We start from the raw sequence: 24,339 nt of genomic DNA on the forward strand, positions 1-24,339 counted from the left end.
ATTAGAATTAACATACATATATTTTTTTTTGTCATAAATTCTTTTTTTAATTTTTTAAAAATTAAAAAAAAAATTAAAAATTTAAAAAAAAAATAGGAAAAAACTTTTTCAAAATGGGTATATACGATTCGGCACAGCCAAATATAGCTCTCGTACTTGTTTTTCACTAATAGTTTTAAAAAATTGTGTATATCTAAAAATATTTAAAATTTGTATTTTAAAGTAGAATTTGGTGAAGGGTATATAAGATTCGGCACGGTGGATGTTTGTAACGCCTAAAAATAATAGTCTAACACCCACCTTAAATAATACCGATAGACTCAGAATCGGTCCATTATTTCCCCTAGCTCCCATACAAATGTCCTCGCGAAATACTTTATACTATGGAAATCATGTCACCTAACTTCATGCCGATCGGTCTATAATTAGTCATAGCTCCCATATAGGGCCCGCTTCCCAAAATCACTTTAACGAGCATAAATCTCTTAAAAATGTTGGTATACACATAAAATTCAATGCAAATAAATTTGATGGCCATCGGTCCACAATTAGTCATAGCTCCCAAATAAGACTCTCTTCCGAAAATAACTTTTTTAAATTTTAAAAAAGTTATTGGCTATAACCAATTACCAATTATAAGTAATTTGTAATTGGCAAATGCCAAGTTTTTAATAAAAATAGAATTTTTTGTCGTCAATGGGCAACATATTTGTCGAATTTGTTATAGAAATAGCTCCAAATGTTGTCGACTAACTTCTTCATTTCTATGAGCAATTGAAAATTATCATTTCAAAAAATTTTGCTTCAAAAAAGTTTAGAGTTATGTGGTTTTATTACAATTTGCAATTTAAATTTTTAAGAGATTTCGTTATCGAACGATTTTGTAACTTCATATAGATACAAAGTTTTACCGCAGTCATTTCCCAGCAGTTCTATGAGACTAGTGATTTTACCTATAATTTAGGGTGACAGCTAGTTATGTAACTAGCTACGTGACCAGTTATTTTAACACGTGAATGTCCCAAGCAGAGGGTCAATTGATCCTTTGTATTACTTACAGACGAATGCATTACTTAGAGGCACTTAAGTGACAATTGTCTTTACGCTAGATTACATGGGATGCATAAAGTAACTAATTGACATCAATCTGCAATACAAATAGCACATACGTGACCCAAAATATATCAATTGGAGTCAATCAAGTCGTCAATCATTATTCTATAAGGGATAGATTTACTACTTTCTTTACTGCTGGGTTATTACTTTACAGCTCGATGAAAATATTGATGATTTTAAAAGACAATTTTCTGAAAATAAGTGAATTCACTTAATTGAGGCTTTGCGATAAACCAATAAATCTGAACAATTTCTGCCGTTTTCGATTTTTTTTAAAACAAAAAAATTTGCTCAATTTCTAATTTTAACTCCGAAACTACTGGCCCCATTAAAACGCAATAAATAGCGGATTAAAGGTTATGTAACTTTAAACTTTTCTAAGTTTATTTTTGTAATATCAGAATAACCCTTTTTGAGTTATCATAACTTATGTGGAGAAACGTCTAAAAAATCCACGATTTTACAAAAAAAATGTTTAAAAAAACTTTTGCATAGAATTTAAAATTTGGACAATAACTACTGGAACCACAATACATTAAAATTATGTAGTGGTTTAGAAAGCCTCTAAATTTTTTTCGATTTTGTTGCCTGTGCTATTGTTGAATATTAAAAATTACGAAAAAAAATATACATTTTATGAAAGCTTAATTCTTTGCCTCTAGGTACTAAAGTACTAGGATCTAACCTAAACAGTTTTTTTCAAAATAACTCAAAGTTTTGAGGGGGTTTCAAAATCTTTTAAAACGGTTTTAGTATGTCCTCACCTAGGCCTAAAACCCCCATTAGGCCGATTTTCAAGTTCTGATAAAAAGTGTTATTTTGTAGCAGAGTGTTATTATTTAATGTTGTTTAGAAATTTAGAAAAAAATTTAAATGTAATTACCTTTCATGTAATTAGAATTACTTTTTTATCAATTACTTGCAATTACTTTACCAATTATATGTAATTGGTAATTACCATATACCAATTACTAATTACAGTAATTGGTAATTGATAAAAAGAAAATTACCAATTACTTGTAATTGGTATTTGTTGGTTGCCAATTACAAAATGTAATTGGATTTGTAATTGGCAAATTTCAATTACTAATTCCTAGTAATTGGTAATTGAAAAGTAATTGGCAACGCCCAAGTCTGCTAAATGCTAAACAAATTGCGAATAGCCAACTCAATACACAAATAATTCTAAACATTTTCTATAGAAAAAGTGTTATGCACAAAAATTTGCAAATTGTTTATATACATATATATGAAGATATTTAAAAAAGTCTACACAAAATACATAATAGCGTAGTTCCGTGTTTGATGCATATGGTCTTGCGAAAGTGCAAATGTAATATATTTTAGTTTTTGTTTGCAATCCAACAACAAAATACACAAGCGGAGTTCAGTATTAAGTGCGAATGGTATTGCATCATTGCAAATGCAAAATTGTAAATGTTTTTGTGTGTATTTTGTTATTGGATTACGGTAAAATTTTGCATTTGCAATGATGCTAGACCATTCGCACTTAACAGTGAATACCGCTACAGAATTGCAATTGTCACATCATAGCTTTTGCGCAATTCTAAAACTGTATAGCTTTTTTTGATGCATTAGCATCACTGATACTCGAACAGCTGATACTTGTAAAAAATAATTTAAAATCGTCTACCAAAATTCATGCTAAGGAGCCAACAACTCTAAATTAAAAACAAGTAAGAAAGTTTAGTCGGTCAAGCCAGACCATATGATACCCTACACCAAGGAGATGCTTAATTGTGGACCGATCGTTACAAAATTTGGTGACATGACTTTTGTATATATATTTCTGTTGAATTTTATTTGAATACTAACATTTTTAAGAGATTTATGCCAGTTAAAGTGATTTTCGGAAGGGTGCCATATATAGGAACTTTGGCTTATTATGGACCTATCATTATAAAATTTGGTGATACGACTTTTGTTTTTGCCTTATATGGGAGCTTTGGCTTATTATGGACCTATCGTCGCAAAATTTGGTAGTGCAATTTCGGCTTATATAAAACTTATTTGTGCTGAATTTGGTTTGGATATCTATTACGGTATTCAATCGATTAACCGTTAATCGGTTAACCCACTTACAACTACAGTTTGAGTCGAAAAAAAGCCAACCAATTGTAGAGGGAATGTAAGAAAAGATAAACTCACTGTTTATCTTTAGTTTTTCTAAAGCCTTTTGGGAAAAGGTTTCCTGATGATCTGGCCTAAGCAACCAGTGTAATGCGCATAGGAACTAGCTTATCCCCCAACAATAAATGTCAGGGAATTTATCAATAATTGCGAAATTTAGCACAATTCTTACTATAATATTAATTTTGTATTCGCGTATAACTCTTTAAAAAAAATAGTTTAAAAAGAAATCATTTAAATTAGATACATATATTCTTTTTTTAAAAGATTATTTCAGAAGAGGTTAATTTATTGTTTTGTTGAAATGTTAAGATCTGTTTGTTTTTTATGTTTTTGTTATTTTTATTAACAAAATGCTGTACACAAAATTCTTGTTTTTCTTTTCAATTTAAAATTAAAATGAAAATTATTCGTTTAATCGAATGATTTAAAACTAACCGATTATTAACCGATTAAATTTAAACGTCGATTAATTATTTGCTCGATTAACCGGTTAAATCAGAAACCCGATTAATTGAATACCCTAATATCTATATAACTAAAATATTTATGAGATCTTGACTATTTGCAGATAGGGCAATAAAATTGTTATGGATTATTTCGTGGCATTTTAAAACAGTTCCACAAAATAATCAAACACCTTTTTCTAAATTTTCACGACCAATAATTCTATATATAATTCTATATCCAATATCTATATATTGCAGCAACTTTACCAGGAAATATTACAAAAATATAAGATTTTGAGTTATTTTCCTTTACAACAATGAAATAAGACTGTTTATACCCTGCACCACCATAGTGGGGAGGGTATTATGCGTTTGTGCAGATGTTTGTAACGCCCAAAAATATTAGTCTAACACCCACCTTAAAGTATACCGATTGACTTAGAATCACTTTCTGAGTCGATTAAACGATGTCCGTCCGTCCGTCCGTCTGGTTGGCTGGCTGTCCATGTAAACCTTGTGCGCAAAGTACAGGTCGCAATTATGCAGATATTTTGATCAAATTTGGTACATATTACTTTTTCGGCCCAAGGACCAAGTCTATTGAAACTGGCTGAAATCGGTCCATTATTTCACATAGCCCCCATACAAATGTCCCCTCGAAATTGTACTTTATCGGTCATAAAAGTTTAATTTATCTATGTATCTACACAAATTTCGCTCCAAATAAGTTTTATATATATAAAATTCATGTCAATAAATTTTGTTACGATCGGTCCATAATTAGTCATAGCTCCCATATAGACCCGCTTCCGAAAATCACTTTAACGTGCATAAATCGCTTAAAAATGTTGGTATACACACAAAATTCAACATAGTTAACTTTAATATAGACATAAATCACACGACCTAATTTTATGGTGATCGGTCCATAATTGGTCATAGCTCCCATATAAGGCCCACTTCCGAAAATCACTCAAAAATATAAATTATTGATATTTTAAAAGAAAAATATTTTTACTCATTTACTTGGTGTAGGGTATTATATGGTCGGACTTGACCGACCATACTTTATCACTTGTTTTTTGTTATGTATTTGTAAAATAATAAAACGATAACTTAAAATTTATTATAAGAAAATGTGCTAAGTCCAGCCAAAAAACACAAAATCATAAAAATCGAAAGAGCTAAGTCCCTAAAAATGGCTTCAGTTTCTGAAGTCATTTCAGTTATTTTATTTTTTCAGCTGATACTTAAAGCCAACATACCATAGGAGAGAACTGCGTTTACAGATCTAAAGAATATTGAAAGCAACAAATGGGACTAGGCACGTATGCGTACTAAGCTAACGAATTGTAATACTAAAATGATTTCATCTTCTTTAATAATAAAAGAAAATAAGATTAAATACTTTCCAAAAGAAAGCATTTAATCATGGTTGAGCATTAGACATGACCTTAAAAATTAGATTTGTTTTGGATAGGTCTTACTTTGTTCATTAATAGCTAAAACTCAATATTCATTTATTTATTGGAAACGTTAAAAAAATATTATTATTAAAATAAGAACATTTTGTAAGAAACAAATTTCGCAATAGTTATTTTTGGATAATAATGATCAAAATAAGGTCCTGCAATCAAATAAATTTTTTAACGGCATGTCTATAATCCTGACTTAATAACTTATTGTTATAATATCCAGTACAATTAATAATTTAGTATGTAAGTGAAAACAAAATAACACATAAAATAACAAATTGAAAATATGTATTTATCTTCTTATCATTTAAATTAAATTACTCAAACACATTTTTTTTAAACAAAAATTTAATTAATGGTAAAAACATAAACCGCAGAAAAATGATACGAACGCAAGTAAATTGTGCGTTTTACGATAGATAATGCGTAAAATTATGAATAATTTAGTATAAATACTAAATAAATTTTAACTAAAATCATCAGTTCTAAAAGTGGAACAAACCAATTCAAATCGTTAATAAAAATTTCAATATTTTTTATTAAAATTTATTAAAATACTAGTAAAAATGGCCAATAAACAAAATCTCCTACTTCTGTTCGAGCGTCCCAATGAACCCGTGTTCATGGAAAAGGGTAAAACCAGCACCGTCTTCGATGTTCCCGACAAGTTCTTAACTGATCGCTATCGTCCTATTGGCAGTGAAGTTCAGAGTCGTTTCGGTGATAAGGCTGAGAAACGTATTCCAGTACGTGATATTGCATTGCCCGATTTACGTATTCCCATGTCATTGGGTCGTGATGAACAATTCTCGTTATTTATTCCTCGTCACAGACGCATTGCAGGACGCCTAATTGATATTTTCATGGGTCTGCGTACAATTGATGACTTGCAGAGTGTGGCTGTTTATGCTCGTGATCGTGTCAATCCTTTCCTTTTCAACTATGCACTCTCAGTGGCTTTGTTACATCGTCCTGACACCAAGGGCATGGATTTGCCTTCATTTGCTCAAAACTTCCCCGAAAAGTATGTCGACTCTCAAGTATTCCGTCAGGTGAGAGAAGAAGCTACTGTCGTCGCTGAAGGTTCTCGTATGCCAATTGTGGTGCCTAGAGATTACACTGCATCTGATTTAGAACCCGAACATCGTTTGTGGTATTTCCGTGAAGATTTGGGCATCAATCTACATCACTGGCATTGGCATTTGGTATATCCTTTCGAAGCTGGCGATCGTTCTATTGTAGCCAAGGATCGTCGTGGTGAATTGTTCTTTTACATGCATCAACAGATCATTGCTCGTTACAATATGGAACGTTTTAGTAACAATTTGGCACGTGTTACAAGATACAATAATTTCCGTGAACCTATTGCTGAGGGTTATTTCCCCAAAATGGACTCTCTCGTTGCTAGTCGTGCCTGGCCACCACGCTTCGATAACACCACCATTTCTGACTTGAATCGTGAATTGGATCAAATTAATTTGGATGTTGCTGATATGGAAAGATGGCGTGATCGCATTTTCGATGCCATAAATCAAGGTTTTGTTATTGATGAAAGTGGCAATCGTATCGTTCTGGATGAACAACGTGGTATTGATATTTTGGGTAATATGATGGAATCCTCAATCATCTCTCCCAATCGATCATTGTATGGTGATCTTCACAATATGGGTCATGTGTTCATTTCATATTCCCATGATCCTAATCATCGCCATTTGGAATCGTTTGGTGTTATGGGCGACTCTGCCACTGCTATGCGTGATCCTGTTTTCTACAGATGGCATGCATTTATTGATGACATCTTCCAAGAGCACAAGACCCGTTTGTCTCCCTACTCTTTGCCACAATTGCAATATGATGGTGTAACGATTTCAGGCGTTCAGGTGGCTTCCGACGGTGGACGTCCAAATATTTTATCCACATTCTTCCAAGAATCTGATGTTGATCTATCTCGAGGCATGGATTTCGTACCTAGAGGCAATGTCTTTGCTCGTTTCACTCACTTGCAACACACTCCCTTCACCTATACCATCAATGTGAATAACAATAGTCGTGCCCAACGTTTCGGTACAGTACGTATATTCTTGGCACCCAAGACCGATGAGAGAGGTCAACAGATGTTGTTGAGAGACCAACGTTTATTGATGGTAGAATTGGACAAATTTATTGTGTCATGTAAGTTATAAAGCTATATAATTGAATTATGTACAAAGTATAAAATATATTTTATTTCTTTAGTGAATCCTGGTCAAAATACAATTAGACGTCGTTCATCGGAATCCAGTGTTACCATACCTTTCGAACGCACTTATCGTAATTTGGATGCCGGTCGTCCAGCTGCTGGTTCTGCCAATGAATTAGAATTCAATTTCTGTGGTTGTGGCTGGCCAGAAAACATGTTGATTCCTAAAGGTCTTCCAGAGGGTATGAACTGTGAATTGTTTGTCATGGTTTCCAACTATGAAGATGATCGTGTAAGTTAAATTTAGCAGATGTTCTTTTAATGATTTTGATTATTTATATTATGTTTGCTATTGTTTATATTTAAAGGTTGACCAACAATTGGTTGGTACTTGCAGTGATGCTGCTTCTTACTGTGGCGTTCGTGATCGTCTGTATCCTGATCGTCGTCCCATGGGTTATCCCTTCGATCGTTTGCCTCGCCAAGGAGCTGATCGCTTGCTTAATTTCTTGACTCCCAATATGAGCGTTGTAGATGTCGTCATTCGTCATGATCCTAAAAAAGTTGTACAACGTCAAAATTAATGCAGTTTTAATTCTTTAAAATACCTGTCGCTTTGCACATGGTAATTTGTTTCTTATAACTTTTTAAAATAATATACAAAAATCTATAAAGCTCAAAACAAAGTATGAAAACTCTTTAATCGCAAAACCATGCGACAACAAACAAATAAATCACATTATAAAATCCTTAATGCAAATAGACCCTAAATTTTATTTTTACAACTATTAACTGAATTTTACAATTAATAAATGCTAATCTATTAAACAATTTTAATTAGTTTACTTTTTAAAGGTTTTAACCGAATGTCTCGATTCCTATATCTATTATTTAATTTCAGGGGTTAATTGTGTGGTGCGGTTCAAATCGAAAATCGTATTAGGTAGTATATTGGCAACATATACACAATTGTATTTACATTTCTACAGGTAATACAAAGTGGCGCCAAATATAGTCAAGTAAAAGCACTTTTTAAAATTACAGCACTTGGTTGTAAATGTCAAAATAACTTTAATAATTTTCAAGAAAAACGTTGGAAGTAATAAAGTAAACACGAATATTAACGTTTTGTATAAAAAACATTAATCAGGTTCACCCGATTTGGTTAGATTGTCTATTACTACAAAGAGAAAAAAGATTCGTAGTAGCAACCGAATTTGTTGTCAATCCAACACATAGAATTTTTCGGTTTTATCAACAGAAAGTTCATTGATAAAGAAGAATTTCGGTTGAAGTACCCATACTTTTTACCCCTTCTAAAATGTGTAATTGTAAAATTCGTTCACTAAAATAGAATCATTCGATGGGCTAAAAATTCGATTGTCACCACGAATTTGTTTTCTCTTTGTAGAAACACTGTGCTAGATTTGCTAGATTAATGCATTTAAGTAAGTACAAAGTTTTTTCATATATTTTGATCCAAAATATATTTTCCACAGCAAATATTTCTGATCAACAAATTCATCAGGTTAGGCCCTATCTTGTCTCCAAAAGACACACGGACATAGTTAGATCGTCTCAGGTTTTTATAAGGACCCAGAATATATATTAGGGTGATCTATTCTTAGACATTTTTTAGAAACCGGTTTTCGGTTTCTTCGAAAAATTATAATTTAATATAAACCGGTTTCGGTTTTTTTATAATAACCGGTTAACCGGTTTTTTGGAAAAATATAAAAACGCATAGAAATAAGAAGAAAAAAAGTTTTATTTATTAAAATAATAGTGATTAAAACAATTTTAATTACTTCTTTTATCCTTCACATGTTCTTCGGTTCAAATTTGACCCATTTTGAAATTAATATTTAATTTTTTCTAAAAGCGAGTGGTTGATATTTTATGAATTTTATTTCATTTTAAATGTCAACAACTATATTAGCTTTTTAGAAAAACAAATTGTTAAAAAAATATCTATGAAATAGTTTGGACTTAACCCTTTAATGCACATTGTTGCCAATGGTCTACATTCCAGTTCCACTTAATTTTAGACGAATACAAGCTTGATATTAATTCAGATTCTAATTCAGAAAAATCAAATGGAGTACGAAAAGTTTCAGGTAACGAAATTCTAAATGAAACTAAAGCTATATGAAATATCTATATACATATATAAAACTTAAATGGTCCATGTATGTAATGGCATAACATGAGAACGGCTGGAGCGATTTGGCTGATTTTTTTTTTATTCAATTCGAAATTTTCAGGAGATGGTTTGTAAATTCAAAAATTCCGGGTAAAACTCGGACATTTTTTTTTGAGTCCAGTCAACTGTAATAAAAAAAGATGCCTAAAGTATGCAGTACAAATTTAGATATTTTATTTGCAAATAAATAATAACAGGCAGGAGTATGCGGGTTGGAGAAGCTTGAAGAACTAACATTAGTAAATGCTACCGGGCGAAGCCGGGACGGTCAACTAGTCTAGCACCCTAAAATCAACTAAATATTTGATACTTTATAGGAATACAAGTAAGAGAGCTATATTCGGCTGTGCCGAATCTTATATACCCTTCACCAAATTATACTTTAAAATAAATTTGTTTAAATATTTTTAGGAAAACAAAATTTTATTTTTTTTTAATTGTTTTTCAAATTTTTTTTTATTTGGAATATAATCAATTGAATTTTGTTCAACAGTTAATTTTAGAATTTTTTTTGGAAAATATTGCTACTTTGATATAAATATTTTCTGGAAAAGTTGCTGGAAATTTTTGTCAGGAATTGCTTTAAAAGTTTTCTTCTTAAACTTGCACTATTCAGATTCGTTGTGATTTGGTGACAAATGAGATGATTTCATTATATCCATAGCTTTTTTGGTTCTAGCAACAGATAATACCCTACACTAAGTAAAAGAGCAAAACATTTTTCTTTTAAAATTTCAATAATTTATATTTTTGAGTGATTTTCGGAAGTGGGCCTTATATGGGGGCTATGACCACTTATGGACCGATCACCATGAAATTAGGTCGTGTGATTGTTGTATGAATGTTAACTATATTGAATTTTGTGAGTATACATAAGCGATTTATGCTCGTTAAAGTGATTTTCGGAAGCGGGTCTATATGGAAGCTATGACTAATTATGGACCGATCGTAACAAAATTTATTGACATGAATTTTATATATATAAAACTTATTTGGAGCGCATTTTGTGGAGATACATTTATAAATTAAACATTTATGACCGATAAAGTCCAATTTCGGAAGTACATTTGTATGGGGGCTAGGTGAAATAATGGACCGATTTCAGCCAGTTTCAATATTCTTGGTCCTTGGACCGAAAAAATAATATGTACCAAGTTTGATCGCACTATGGTGGCGTAGGGTATAATGAAGAGTATGGTAGAATAATGATTTCTTATGTGCAATTCTATTTTTCTTAATCATAAAATTATTTAAAAGTGAAAAACAACAGTATTTAATTTAAACTTAAAAATTTACTTTATACTATTTAAATTTTTTTCAAACAAAATAGTTTACATATCTACTCATTTTAATATTTACATCGAAAACTTTCTAAGACAAAATGGTTTATCTACCGTAAAAATGTGAATAACGGGTTTTATTTTATAATTTATATTTTAGGGAATTAGTAGAAGCCTATCAATCATATTGTAGAAGATCGATTTGTTAAATACTCACTAGTTGGGGAATTAAACAGTTTTTTGCTTCTCCTGAACAATTAGAGTTTTTCAGATAAAGCATTTTGGATAAATGCCGTCGATATGCTGCAGCCGAAAAACATATTTCACATTGGCAAAACCGTTGGCAAATATTTGTCACAAATCTGCAAGTATTTTCCTCTTGATCCTTCAGAAATAAAATGATCTATTTCTTTTGAAAACTGAAAATCTACATTATAATTTCGTTATTGCTATTTGGGGCTTTTACATTTATTAATAATATATTTTAGCGTTTGAGCAATTGAAATATTTTTATTTTGTTAGAGCTATTCATCTCAGAAAAAATCTAATTCGTCTGAAGATGATTTTAATTAAGTTTTGTTAGATAACTGACGCTTTTTGTTGTTGTCTTGTAGTGATGAGCAAAAGCGTTTAGTCCAATTTATTACAAGAAAAACCTCTAAGTCCCTATAAACATATATTAAAACAAGCAAGAAAAAATGGTCGGTCAAGCCCAACCATTTAATACCCTACACTAAGTAAATGAGCAAAATTATTTTTCTTTTAAAATTTCAATAATTTATTTTCGGAAGAGCGTTTTATTTGGGAGCTATGACTAATTATGGACCGTTGAGTTTATGTGTATACCAACATTTTTAAGAGATTTATGCTCGTTAAAGTGATTTTTGGAAGCGGGCCTTATATGGCAGCTATGACTAATTATAGACCGATCGGCATGAAGTTAGGTGACATGATTTCCATAGTATAAAGTATTTCGGGAGGACATTTGTATGGGAGCTAGGAGAAATAATGGACGGATTTCAGCCAGTTTCAATAGGCTTCGTCCTTGTGTTTAAAAAAGTGTATATACCAAATTTTATCGAAATGTCTTCAAAATTAATCGACTCATAAAGTGATTCTGAGTCTATCGGTATAATTTAAGGGCGTTACAAACATCTACACAAACGCATTATAGCTATATATATTCGGCTGTGCCGAATCATATATACCCTTCACCAAATTGTACTTTAAAATACAAATTTTAAATATTTTTAGGTATAAAAAATTTAAATTTTTTTTAAAAAAATTAAAAAAAAGATTTGTTTTCCAAATTTTTTTTTTCTAAAAATTTTTTTAAAATTATTAGTGAAAAACAAGTAGGAGAGCTATATTTGGCTATGTCGAAAAAGGTTTTTCCATTTTTTTTTAATTTTTAAAAATTTAGAAAAAATAATTTATGGCAAACAATTTTTTTTAATGAAAAAAAAAAATCGGGTTAAAATATATTTTTCCCGATTTTGACCATTGTGGTCCAACTTGCAATAGCCTTATATACATCGTTGCAATGGACTTTGAAATTTCTAACATTACATACCCATATAGTCTATATTAATGACTTAGTAATTCAGATATAAAAACTACTAAATAAGAAATGAAAGACAAGTTCTAAGAAAAAGACCTAAGTCCATCAAAAAATACAAACTAAGCAATAGAAAAAGCTCTAAGTCCAAAAAACCGTTTATCTCGGCAAATACTTATTTTATCATTTTGCTTTTATGCGCATAGAAAACAAAGAAAAATACAAAAAAAATTGCGTTTACAGAATTCAAAAATATTTACGCAAAAACAAGTTAGAATGTTTTTTGTCTCTCCTGTAAAATTTTAAAATATGGACTTAGAGCCTTTGCATGTTAAGCCAGCGATATGTAATAATAATTGTAACAATTAATAAATTTGTCAATTCACAAGTTCTCCTATCATGTCATATTGTCATAATATCCTAATATTTCAGCACTCTGCGGCTCGGCTTAACTGACTGTTAGACGTTTAGGACATTTTTTGCTTGCAAGGAAATAACAACATTTTCAAACCATTGTGAAATATTATGACAGAATTACTTTTTTGAATCAAAGTCATTTAAGTTGTATTTCCTGTTCAGCATTCTTTGAAGAATCTTCTTTTAGAAAAATTTAAAAATATAATTGTTTTAATGATAAATTTTATTTAAAAATAAAGGCCCAACTATAATATGCATACACTAGCTTAAGTCAGCTTAAGCAACTGTGCGAATACATATAAAATGTATGTGACAAACTATAATGTACTTAAGAGAGTTTCGTTAAGTTTCGTCAAAATTTATTTGCTTAAGCAAAGTGCGAAGCTGGTCGCATATTCCGTACGGAATCAGCTGTTTGTTTATTTATACAAAGAAAATAGAAAACTAAATGAAAAGGATGAAGGAAATTCATTTATTTAGATAAAATAATAAGAAATACGTATTTTTTTAATTGCATGTTGCAAATAAATGTGCAAATGGAGCTAAATTGTTTTGAATGCACGTAAGTACATTATAGCCACCTAAAAGTTTCTTCGGATTTCCTTAAGCATTTGAAAGACTTTTCGTTCGGTTTTGACATTACCTTAAGCTAGTTAATGCATATTATAGTTGGGCCTTAATTTATAGGTAAAAGAACAAACAATTGGTCAATTCACAGGACATTAGGACAATATGACATAGGATTAGGACATTATGACAATATGACATGATAAGAGACCTTGTGAATTGACCAAATATTTTCAGATAGTTGTAAATTTGTACCTCAACAATTATTGTTGAAAACTGTAAATAATCTAAACATACAAACATATATATAAATTTAAAAAAAAATTATTTTTGTAATGCAAATCTTATTTAGCACATAATAAGTACAAATATTTGTTTATAAATTATAAATATTTTGTTTTTGTCGATTGTTATCACAAACATGTGTATGTATTGTACGTCTAGATCGGTTTTAAATTAAATTTAATTCTTAGATTGTAAATAATTATTACGAATACAATGAGTTTCATATGGATTTAAAAACAACTACATATTTAATTGTTATTTTAGGATGGCAATCAAAATATGCCCACAAAAAAATACGTTCACTTTTCATTATTTCTTATCAGTAAAAAATAATAAACTGCGTTAAAAAAAACAACATATGGTGAATAGTATTCTAAAACCTCAGCGAGTGTTTAAAAACAAACCACAAAGTGCACTTTGCAATGCGTGTGAATTATTCAAAATTTTATTCATTAAGGCTGTAAGATTTGATATAGACGAATATTTTACACCCATCAACAAGATAATATTTATTGTTTATTATATCATATATATGAAGATATAAAATGTTTTTAAAAAACATATTTTTTGTACAATCGCAAATCCAACACTCTAAATTATAATTACTTCCAGGTACATAGGAAGTCTCTGTGAATATTTCAAGAACATCGCAAATAAACCCACAAGCCAACATTAATTTATATAGATATATGTAGATCTGGTACTAGTAAACATTTTAAAACATTCGAATAAACATTTTACAAAAAGTGTATCTTATAAATTTGTTCAGTACAATTTAACATTAAAACTTGAAATTACATTGTGTAGTGATTTTTTCAATGGAAAATGGCAATTTTAAATCTGTCAAGATATCGAAGACAAATTTTAATCTTAAATTTTTTAATCAAAGCATTGATAACTTCTGAAACATTTTTTATTTAAAATCTGAAATTCTTAAAATCAAAAATATAGATTTTTCATAAAATCGCCACTCTGCCGTTATTTACCGCATGATATCTTATTAATTTTTAGTGTATTTAAGTAACATGTGAAGCCATTACTTTTTTAGAAATTGAAATTACTTTTTTAGAAATTATTAGACAAATCTGAATTTTATCTGCAAAAATTACGAATTTTATATATGGCTGATAGGGGATCAGTTATCTAAATTTTATACGAAATTGCGTCAGAATTGTCTTTAAGTTTCCAATCTATAACATAAATAATATGAAGACCTTTTTGGTAAAAAAACGTAAAATATACGGTGTCTTATGTTCCAAATTTGGAACATAATTTTAAGCATAAATTAAAAAAATATATGAAATATGAAAAATAACCCCACTGTTTTAAATTTATCAAGTTTTCAACCTAAATATATTTTGAATTCATGCATATTTAAGGATATCTAAATATAAAATTTGTTAACATTCAGATATTAATATTGAGCACCATAGGTGCTTCTTTTCCCGCACTTTTTCATTTCCCGGGAAATCGGGATTCTGTGACAGCCCTGAACATTTACGATTTTTGGAATAATTTGAACAATGAATTTGTTATTGATCTATTTGGGTTAACTCTGTTTTGCTGTATGAATCTTCTGCATTTGTTTTGGAGCTTTAAGCATCTTTTAGAGAAAGTTATGTATGTTTAAAAACAGCACACAAAACTAAGGAAAATAATTCCCGGGAATTATCGCACAATTTCCCGGGATTTCGGGATTGAAAATTTTGCGGGATTCCCGGGATTTTCTGTCCCGGGGATTCCCGTGAAAAACTCCAAATGCAACTCAGAAACACCTCAGCTTTGACTGTTTTCAATTTAAATAAGATATTTTTAATGGTTCATAAGCAAGCGAATTATTTCCAAAATAAAATGTTTGTAACAACAGTGCATCGGGTGCAATAAGCAATTAGCAATAATATCTCTGGAAGATGCAAAACTCACTTCATCTGTCTTTAATAATTTTAATCCCTTTGATAATAAATTAGACAAAAATGATATTAGTGAAAGTGTAACAAACCGAATTCCAAACTTAATATATCCTGCATTATATTTAAATATTTCACACATTTTAATGCAAAAAGCTTTAATCCACTAACTAACTTAAGTATAAAAAGAAATGCAAATGCAGTTGAACTTCTTAGTGCCATAATAAAACCACATTAATTAAAAACACTTTTAAATATTTGAATATTTTAAATTAATTATCGCTTAAATGGCCAACAAACATGATATTTTATTGCTATTCGAACGTCCCACTGAACCGGTGTTTGTGCCAAAGGGCAGAAACGTTACACTATTTGATGTGCCACGTAAATTTCTAACCGATCGTTATCGTTCTCTGGTAGATGAAATTGAGAATATTTTCGGTGCATATGCGGATAAACGTATACCTGTGCGAGTTATTTCATTGCCTGAACTACACGTACCATTATCTTTGGGTAGACGTGGACAGTTTTCCTTGTTTATACCGCAACACAGACATATTGCCGCTAGTTTGATTGATATATTCATGAAATCTCAGACCCTTGATGATTTACAAAGTGTGGCAGTGTATGTTCGTGATCGCGTAAATCCCTATTTGTTTAATTATGCCCTCTCGGTGGCTTTGCTACATCGTGCCGATACCAAGGGCCTGGACATACCCTCATTGGCTCAAGTGTTTCCCAATAAATTCGTAGATGCCGATGTATTTCAGCAAATAAGAGAAGAAGTGTCTGTTGTACCCGAGGGTTCGCGTATGCCAATTGTGGTGCCTAACAATCACACTTTTTCCAAATTGCAACCGGAACATAGTCTATGGTATTTTCGTGAGGATTTGGGCATTAATTTACATTACTGGAATTGGCATTTAGTGCATCCCTCTGAGGCTACTGATGCCAGTATGGTGATGAAAGATCGCAGAGGTGAGCTTTTCCACTACATGCATCGACAGATCCTTGTCCGTTATAATGTGGAACGTTTTTGCAATAATTTAAAGCGTGTAAAGAGTTTTAATAATTTCCGTGCACCCATTACAAGAGGATACTTCCCCAAACTGAATTCATTAATGGACGGCCGTTCTTGTCCCGCACGCTGCGATAATGCCAGTGTATCCGATGTTAAGCGTGTCCATAATGATGTTAATGTCACGATTGCTGGTATGGAATTGAGCCGCGATCGCTTATATGAAGCTATCAAACAAGGTTTTGCTGTAAATGATAATGGCAAGCGCATTTATCTGGACGAACAATATGGTATTGATATTTTAGGCAATATGGTGGAGGCTTCTCTATTATCGCCCAATCGTACATACTATGATGGCATTTATAATATGGCCCATTTGTTAATTTCGTTTTGTCACGATCCCCAAAATCTTCATCTAGAGTCGTTTGGTGTCATGGGAGACCCGACCACTGCTATGCGTGATCCAGTATTTTTCGAAATTCATGCCTACATCGATGATATTTTCGAAGATCACAAAACGCGATTGCCAGCCTACAGTCAAGCGCAATTGGAATATGAGGGCATAATTATAAATAATGTTCAAGTTGCAGAAGAAGAGGGTAAAGCTAATATTTTGTCAACATTTTGGCAACACTCTGATGTAGATTTTTCTCGTGGTATGGATTTTATGCCCCGAGGTAATTCATTTGCGCGTTTTACTCATTTACAGCATGGCAGCTTCACGTACACCATCCAAGTCACCAACAATACAAACTTGCCGCGGTTTGGTATCGCACGCATATTTTTAGCCCCCAAACATGATGAGAAGGGACAACCTTTTCAGTTGAAAGATCAACGCTTGATTATGCTGGAATTGGATAGATTTGTGGTAACAAGTGAGATCCGCCGCTCAAATCATGTATTTTACAAATTCTAAATAATTTGCTTTACTTTTAAGTTAATCCGGGTGTAAATACTATACGTCGTCGTTCCACCGATTCAAGTGTTACCATACCGTATGAACGCACTTTTCAGGACAAAAATGTAAATGATTCTTCTGCAGATGCCAAAACTGATAAATCGGAATTTAATTGTTGTGCTTGTGGTTGGCCCCAACACATGCTATTACCCAAAGGTTCTCCAGAAGGCATGCATTTTCAATTATTTGTTATGATATCCAATTATGCTGATGATCATGTTAGTATTATTTTGAAAAATTTATTTTGAAAAAAATTTTATTATTATCTTGTTGATCTAAAGGTTGAGCAACAGTTAGAGGGCACTTGTATTGATGCTTCGTCCTATTGCGGTGTACAAGATCGCCTCTATCCAGATCGCCGTGCAATGGGTTTTCCTTTTGATCGTTTGCCTCGCAAAGATGTTGATCATTTGGAAAACTTTCTAACACCAAACATGTTCATAGCTGATGTTGTCATACGTCATGAGGATCGCACTGTTTTAAAACCAGTTCATTAAATAATATATCTCTCTTGATATTTTCCCTATTTACTTATTAAATTAATATGTTTTTGTGTTTAAATCAATCTTGATATTTAATATTATTCAGAATAAATTTTTTTTAATAATTTATTGTTTAATTTTGTAGATTCTGATAAGCTTTAGAGCATCACATATAATATATAAAGTTTCTTTATCAGTTTCACTTTTCGTTCTTTGTATTTATTTTCATTGATCGCTGAAGATCAGTCTGCTGGCGAATCTCAAAGCTTAAGCATCGATTGCATTAAATTTTAAAGCGGCTTGTGAAAAGGTTTTAAATAAAATAATGAAGCTTTTACAAGCTTTCTTGGTCGCATTGATCTTTAAGGTAAGCTTAAGCCAACTAATACTAAGAGCGCATTATTATTTATAGATAAGACTAAGTGTGATTCATGAAAAACCAAGAAAAACTATATTTAGGTCAATTTGATCTCTGAACTTTTGTTTAAGTGTGCAAAGCAAATTTGTTTTTTTTTCTTCAGATCTCTCTAGCTGCCCCCAATAATGAAACAGAGGCCAGAAGTTTTGTGACCAAAGCCAGTGATCGTTATTATAATCTCTATAATAAAATAGCAGCTGAAACATACTCCTCCATAGATGATGAAGATTTTGAAGAGATTTTCAAAAAACTAAATAATGTCAAGACTATTTCCCAAGAATTGGTGGAGATCTCTCAAGATGCGGCCGAATTTGATTTGAGCAAAATAAAAGATCCTCAGCTTAAGAGAGCTTTACGTAAACTACGCAAAGTGGGCAATCTTTTTGTTTTGGGAGAGGATTACTTTTCTTCCTTCTTGTTGAATTTAAACTCGCTGAAAAGTCTATCAACCGATAAGGATATTGAGCCGTATTTGGGCGGCATTAATATGCCGGATCAAGACGATAGTGCTATCGCCTACTATCCGGATATACAAAAGATCTATGAGACCAGCAATGATGCAAATGAGCTGAAATACTATTGGGAGACTTGGAGAGAAAGAAACTCTATATGGGCATCGGTAAACTTCTATACCACCATAGAGGGTATACAAAAGGCAGCCGAGATTTCAGGTGAGACGAAATAATTTTGCTACTTAGCAGAATATTTTCATTATGTTTCAACTTTGTGATATTAAAAAGAAAAAAATTGTATAATTGTAATTTTATCTTAAACTTTACAAATTCGAATAGAGAGTAAAACATCGATATTAATTTACTTTTCTTTACAGAACAACCAGTTTTGGAATTATATTATAATCAATATGAAAACAAAGACTTCCTGAAGGAAATGGAAAAAGTTATGGTAGAAATAATGCCAGCCTACAAAGAGTTACATGCCTTCGTTCGTCACGAATTGCATAAGAAATATGGCAGTGATGTTGTAGATCCCAATGGTCCCATACCAGATCATTTATTTGAGCAGGTGTTATCGCAAGCCTGGAAGGAGGGCAGTGTTATTGAATCATATTTCCCCTTCAAAGAGTTACCTCCCTACGATGGATTCGTCAAGAAGTACGATGCCAAAAAAGTGTTACAGGAAGCTCAACAATTTTACAAATCATTGGGCTTTTCCGACCTTGAAGCAGACTTCGTCAAAGATCAGCTCAAGGAACACGATGAGTCGACAAATATAGGAGATTGTCGAGCCGATATTTTCGACTTAACTCCAAAGGTCTATATGAAGTATTGTCCCAAAGTAGACTTTAAGAAATTTATGCAAATGCATGGTTACATCAGTCGCATACACTATGCCCAGGAGAAGAAAAATTTACCAGCCTATTTCTTTAACTCTTACGACTTGGAATATCCGGTGGGCGAAGCTGTCATCTTATCTGCCTGTACTCCCAAACACTTGCAGGCTATCGGTTTAGCCAACGACTTTACATTTACCGATAAAACACTTATGAATCGTCTTTTCCGAATGGGTATCCATACAATATTGAATGTTCCTCAGTTCTTTGTGCACAGTAAAGTGGTACACGATCTATTGAATAATACAGTGGATATGGAAGGAGCCAACAAGCACTATTGGAAACTGATGCAACATTATGTGGGCACTGAGCCGCCATCGGATCGCGAAGAAGGTTCCATAGATTTTCCTTATAAGTTTTATATGGATTTGGAGCAAAATTACCAGACCAAGTAAGTTGGAATAATAATAACCTTATAACAAATAAGTAAGGGTATAAATCTCAGAATTAGCTATTGTTTCAACAAGTTTTATATCGTCCTACATATTTCAGAAATATATTTAAAAATAAATCATATTATTAATACTTAATTCATTAATTTATTCTACTTATTTCCTAGAAAATTCGTCTCTGAAATTTTGGGTTATCAATTCTACAGAGCTTTCTGCCAGAAAGCAGGTCAAACGGGTCAGTTGCACAATTGTGATTTCTACAAAAATCATGCGGTGGGCAATGATTTGAAGTGAGTTTTGAATACATATTAATTTATAACTGCAAATAAACACAATATTTAACATAATTATATTTCTTAGATCCATGATGTCTTTAGGCTCTTCAAAATCCTGGCATGAAGTTATTTCCAAAGTTTTGGACAAACCCGATATCAGTGGTGATGCCTTATTGGAATATTATGCACCGATTATTGGTTGGGTTAAATCATTGAATAGACAAAATAAGCTCAAAATTGGCTGGAATGACAGTAAAAAGAGTAAGTATTTATTAAGAGATAAAATAATTGAAGTTTTTATTTTTTTTATTTTAATTTTTCAGAGGTTCTTTAGATGTTTTCTACAACTATATTGTCTATTTTATTATAATGGTAATTTGCTTGCAAATAAAATAAAATTGTTAAAATATCTTTTGCTGATTCTTATTTTATTAGCTAATTGTTATAAGTAGATTAAATCATACTTATGTTATTGCATTTATATTATACAAAGTGGGGGGAATAAATCTGTTAATTCTCAACTGATAGTCAGGGAAAGCGAAAATACGCTCTAATAAAGCATTATATGCGGTTTTAGGCAAAAAATATTTTTTTTAAATCAATACAATATTTAAAGATAAAAAGTCTATTTTTTAAATTTTTGCTGTGGTGTTGATTCTAAATACTGTTACGTTTTAACCTTTTCAAAACGCTGGTTTATTTCCTTTAAATAAACCGGATACTTTTGATTGCAAATAAAAGCCGTTTAGTAGTTTGAAAATTGTAACAACTCTTTATTTATTTAAAATGTACAACAACAACAGATATAAATAGCCACTCAATGTTTTTTATACACGTTTATAAATTCTCAGAACTACAGACACAATTTATAATGTACACGAATTTACTTTGAAAACACAACACACTTTAAGGCACTTAGATGATGTTTATTCGAAAAGCGTCTCTGATAAACTCACTCACTACTGCAACCTCTGCCACTATTTATAACACTGCATTACCATCTAGAAAGCTCTTTAACTGTCAAAGTTCGAATATTCTAGAGCATACGCCATCTGTGGTGTACTTTCTACAATGTTCATTAACTGAATATTCGAATACAGCGTTGCCAACTTACGATCAAATCAACTGAAAGCTTCCACTCAACAATGCCCACAGATATGTTATAGTTTTACAGCACTGTTATTTGAAAGCATTATGCTACTTTCAAATCAGCCGTTAAAATCGTTATATTTGAATTCAAGTACAATTTCGTAACAATACATTAGGTTAGGTCGATTTTTTCACGAAAAATCGTATAGCAGTAACGCATTTTGTGGAAAATTCTAAGAAATTTTCCCCAAGAAACCATAGGTCTAAAATCAAATCCTATCTTGCGCATTTCGTCTTTTATCCAATGATATTTCAGTATTTTAGTTTTTTTAATTGGATAAAAGGCGAAATGCGCAAGATAGGATTTGATTTTAGACCTATGGTTTCTTGAGGAAAATTTTTTAGAATATAAATTTCTCGAAACGTTTCTATTCTACAAAAAGCTTTAAAAACCTTAAACATTTGAATTATGTTTCGAAAATAAAGTATGAAGATTGACCCAATATATAGTTCTGCAGATATTTTAAAATAACGATTTACTTTGTATTAATGGTGCCACGCCCATTTTTAGGAAAGCAGCGCCTAATTGTACCGAAGTTAATATTAACTTTGTAAGGGAGGTGCTACGCCCACTTCAAAACATAAAGTAACCTATTGGTCATTCAAATTACAAAGCAATATCCAAATGCTACCCTACACCAATCTAATTATGGAACAATCGCTATAAAATTAGGTCGCATGACTTCTGTATATATGAAACCTATTTGTGTTGAATTTTATTTGAATACCAAAGTGATTTTTGGAAGTGGGCATTATATGGCAGATATAACATTTTAACTCTTTCAAATCGATTTAAATAATGAGTTGTTACAATTTTTAAACTACCGTTTTTAAAAGCGAAACGTTATTACCTATAGTCTTTTTTGCTGGTCTTGGCAACTCTAAACTACATTATCCGGATGTCGATATTTAATGAACTGCATTATCATAAAAACAAGGTTTGTGTTCTCACTAAGTCAATAATAAGTCTTAGCATAAACACAAACCGGTTTAAGTTTTCCAAGCGGAGTGTAGCGAAAACACTTTTCTGGCATAATGTAACAAAAAAATTTAGGACTTGACAGTGTTAATGCTTAACGGTTAGCTGAACGTTGATGTAATGTAAACGTAATGTTGACTTAACGTAACACTTTAAAGGGGTTTTACACTACAATATTATATATTATTATCAAATTTTGATTGTTAAAATGTATATTCTTTAGCAATGTACAAATATGTATTTTATTATGCAAAATAATAATGTTTGAACAAGATACTCTTACGTTTTAACCTTTTTAAAACGCTGGTTTATTTCCTTTAAATAAACCGGATACTTTTGATTGCAAATAAAAGCCTTTCAGTAGTTTGAAAATTGTAACAACTCTTTATTTCTTTAAAATGTACAACAACAACAGAATTAAATAGCCACTCAATGTTTTTTATACACGTTTATAAATTCTCAGAATTACAGACACAATTTATACATTATTGTATACATACAACACACTTTAAGGCACTTAGATGATGTTTATTCGAAAAGCGTCTCTGATAAACTCACTCACGACCGCAACCCCTGCCACTATTTACAACACTGCATTACCATCCAGAAATCCCCCCAACCGTCTAGAGGTTTCCAATACATACGCCATCCGCGGTGCACCCCCCACAATGCTCCCCAACTGAACACTAGAAATCGAATACAGCGCCGCCAACCCACGATCAAATCAACTGAAAGCTTTCACTCAACAATGCCCACAGATATGTTACAGTTTTACAGCACTGTTATTTGAAACCATTATGCTACTTTCAAATCAGCCGTTAAAATCGTTATATTTTAATTCAAGTACAATTTCGTAACAATACATTCATTCGTTAATACTTACTTGATTCTTTTTGGATTTACACTACAATACTGTACTTTTTAAAATTTTTAATTGTATTAATACAAATTATTGCAGTGTAAAATTCCTTTTAGTACGATTTTAGAACTTTAAAAATGGTATGTACTGTTGAGTAAAATTACTTAAAATTTGGTTAATGAACTTCTCAGTAAGAATTACGTTTGAATTGTTTGAATTATTTTATTTGATTTATTAAAGATTAAAGACTGTCAAATATTTGGCTTATAAGTTTTATTATTTTCTATTATAAATTTAGCTAACATCCCTCGTGGATTAATAAATGTGCATATTAAATTAAAAGGATTAAAATAACTAAATCCTGTATGTCTGCTTACTGGCGATATAAAAACATAAATATGAACATATTTTTTATTTAATGCATTTTAATTGATTGAATCAAAATACATAATTGGAAAACAAAATAAAAAAGAAGAAAAAAAATACGATAAAATATAAATATCATGTAATAAATTAAAAACAGATACATTTGATTACAACATTCAAATACGAAATTTAGGCGATAGATTTAAATTGTTTAAAGAAAGCTACATTTAGCAATTTAACTACATATTGCTAGTATTAAAGATTTTTAAGTATTTTATTCTCGCAATTTATTTTTGTTAAACTGAAAATAAATTTAGTACAAACAAATTTAATAATAAATGTACAAAAGAAGATATATTTTCAACCCTTAAAAATTGTAAGGAGGATTCCTTTTTCTTTCAAGGAAATTCAAAACAGCTGCATATACTTTGTTTTCAAGGAAAATATAGTTTTTAGCATTTTTACCTGCCTTCTTCTCCTTAGAAGTCCTTACAAAGTGAAAATT

General features: G+C 31.2%; 3 protein-coding genes across 3 annotated transcripts; all 3 read left to right on the forward strand.

The window, feature by feature from the left end:
- Nucleotides 1-5,751: 5,751 nt before the first annotated feature.
- On the forward strand, nucleotides 5,752-8,056 carry LOC135960418 (phenoloxidase 2-like). Its single transcript, XM_065511708.1, has 3 exons — nucleotides 5,752-7,363; nucleotides 7,427-7,662; nucleotides 7,739-8,056. Exons 1-3 carry the CDS (start codon nucleotides 5,758-5,760, stop codon nucleotides 7,952-7,954), a joined length of 2,058 nt encoding a protein of 685 aa, XP_065367780.1. The 5' UTR covers nucleotides 5,752-5,757; the 3' UTR covers nucleotides 7,955-8,056.
- Nucleotides 8,057-15,853: 7,797 nt separating this feature from the next.
- On the forward strand, nucleotides 15,854-18,060 carry LOC135961289 (phenoloxidase 2-like). The gene is made up of 3 exons (XM_065512783.1): nucleotides 15,854-17,480; nucleotides 17,543-17,781; nucleotides 17,845-18,060. The coding sequence occupies exons 1-3, from the start codon at nucleotides 15,875-15,877 to the stop codon at nucleotides 18,058-18,060; spliced, it is 2,061 nt and encodes a 686-aa protein (XP_065368855.1). The 5' UTR covers nucleotides 15,854-15,874.
- Nucleotides 18,061-18,275: 215 nt separating this feature from the next.
- Ance-4 lies at nucleotides 18,276-20,890 on the forward strand. Its single transcript, XM_065511417.1, has 6 exons — nucleotides 18,276-18,412; nucleotides 18,567-19,134; nucleotides 19,293-20,205; nucleotides 20,374-20,496; nucleotides 20,567-20,742; nucleotides 20,805-20,890. The coding sequence occupies exons 1-6, from the start codon at nucleotides 18,371-18,373 to the stop codon at nucleotides 20,813-20,815; spliced, it is 1,833 nt and encodes a 610-aa protein (XP_065367489.1). The 5' UTR covers nucleotides 18,276-18,370; the 3' UTR covers nucleotides 20,816-20,890.
- The last annotated feature ends 3,449 nt before the right edge of the window (nucleotides 20,891-24,339 follow it).

This window comes from Calliphora vicina, chromosome 5 (genome assembly GCF_958450345.1).
Source record: "Calliphora vicina chromosome 5, idCalVici1.1, whole genome shotgun sequence".
NCBI lineage: Eukaryota > Metazoa > Arthropoda > Insecta > Diptera > Calliphoridae > Calliphora > Calliphora vicina.

Bases quoted from the DNA above. Each gene is read 5' to 3' on its own strand.
- Ance-4 (XM_065511417.1), top strand. From the start codon at position 18,371: ATGAAGCTTTTACAAGCTTTCTTGGTCGCATTGATCTTTAAG. The intron at 18,413-18,566 runs GTAAGCTTAAGC...TTTTTTCTTCAG, and splicing joins TGGTCGCATTGATCTTTAAG to ATCTCTCTAGCTGCCCCCAA. The intron at 19,135-19,292 runs GTGAGACGAAAT...TTTTCTTTACAG, and splicing joins AAAGGCAGCCGAGATTTCAG to AACAACCAGTTTTGGAATTA.
- LOC135960418 (XM_065511708.1), top strand. From the start codon at position 5,758: ATGGCCAATAAACAAAATCTCCTACTTCTGTTCGAGCGTCCCAATGAA. The intron at 7,364-7,426 runs GTAAGTTATAAA...TTATTTCTTTAG, and splicing joins GGACAAATTTATTGTGTCAT to TGAATCCTGGTCAAAATACA. The intron at 7,663-7,738 runs GTAAGTTAAATT...TTATATTTAAAG, and splicing joins CCAACTATGAAGATGATCGT to GTTGACCAACAATTGGTTGG.
- LOC135961289 (XM_065512783.1), top strand. From the start codon at position 15,875: ATGGCCAACAAACATGATATTTTATTGCTATTCGAACGTCCCACTGAA. The intron at 17,481-17,542 runs GTGAGATCCGCC...TTTACTTTTAAG, and splicing joins GGATAGATTTGTGGTAACAA to TTAATCCGGGTGTAAATACT. The intron at 17,782-17,844 runs GTTAGTATTATT...GTTGATCTAAAG, and splicing joins CCAATTATGCTGATGATCAT to GTTGAGCAACAGTTAGAGGG.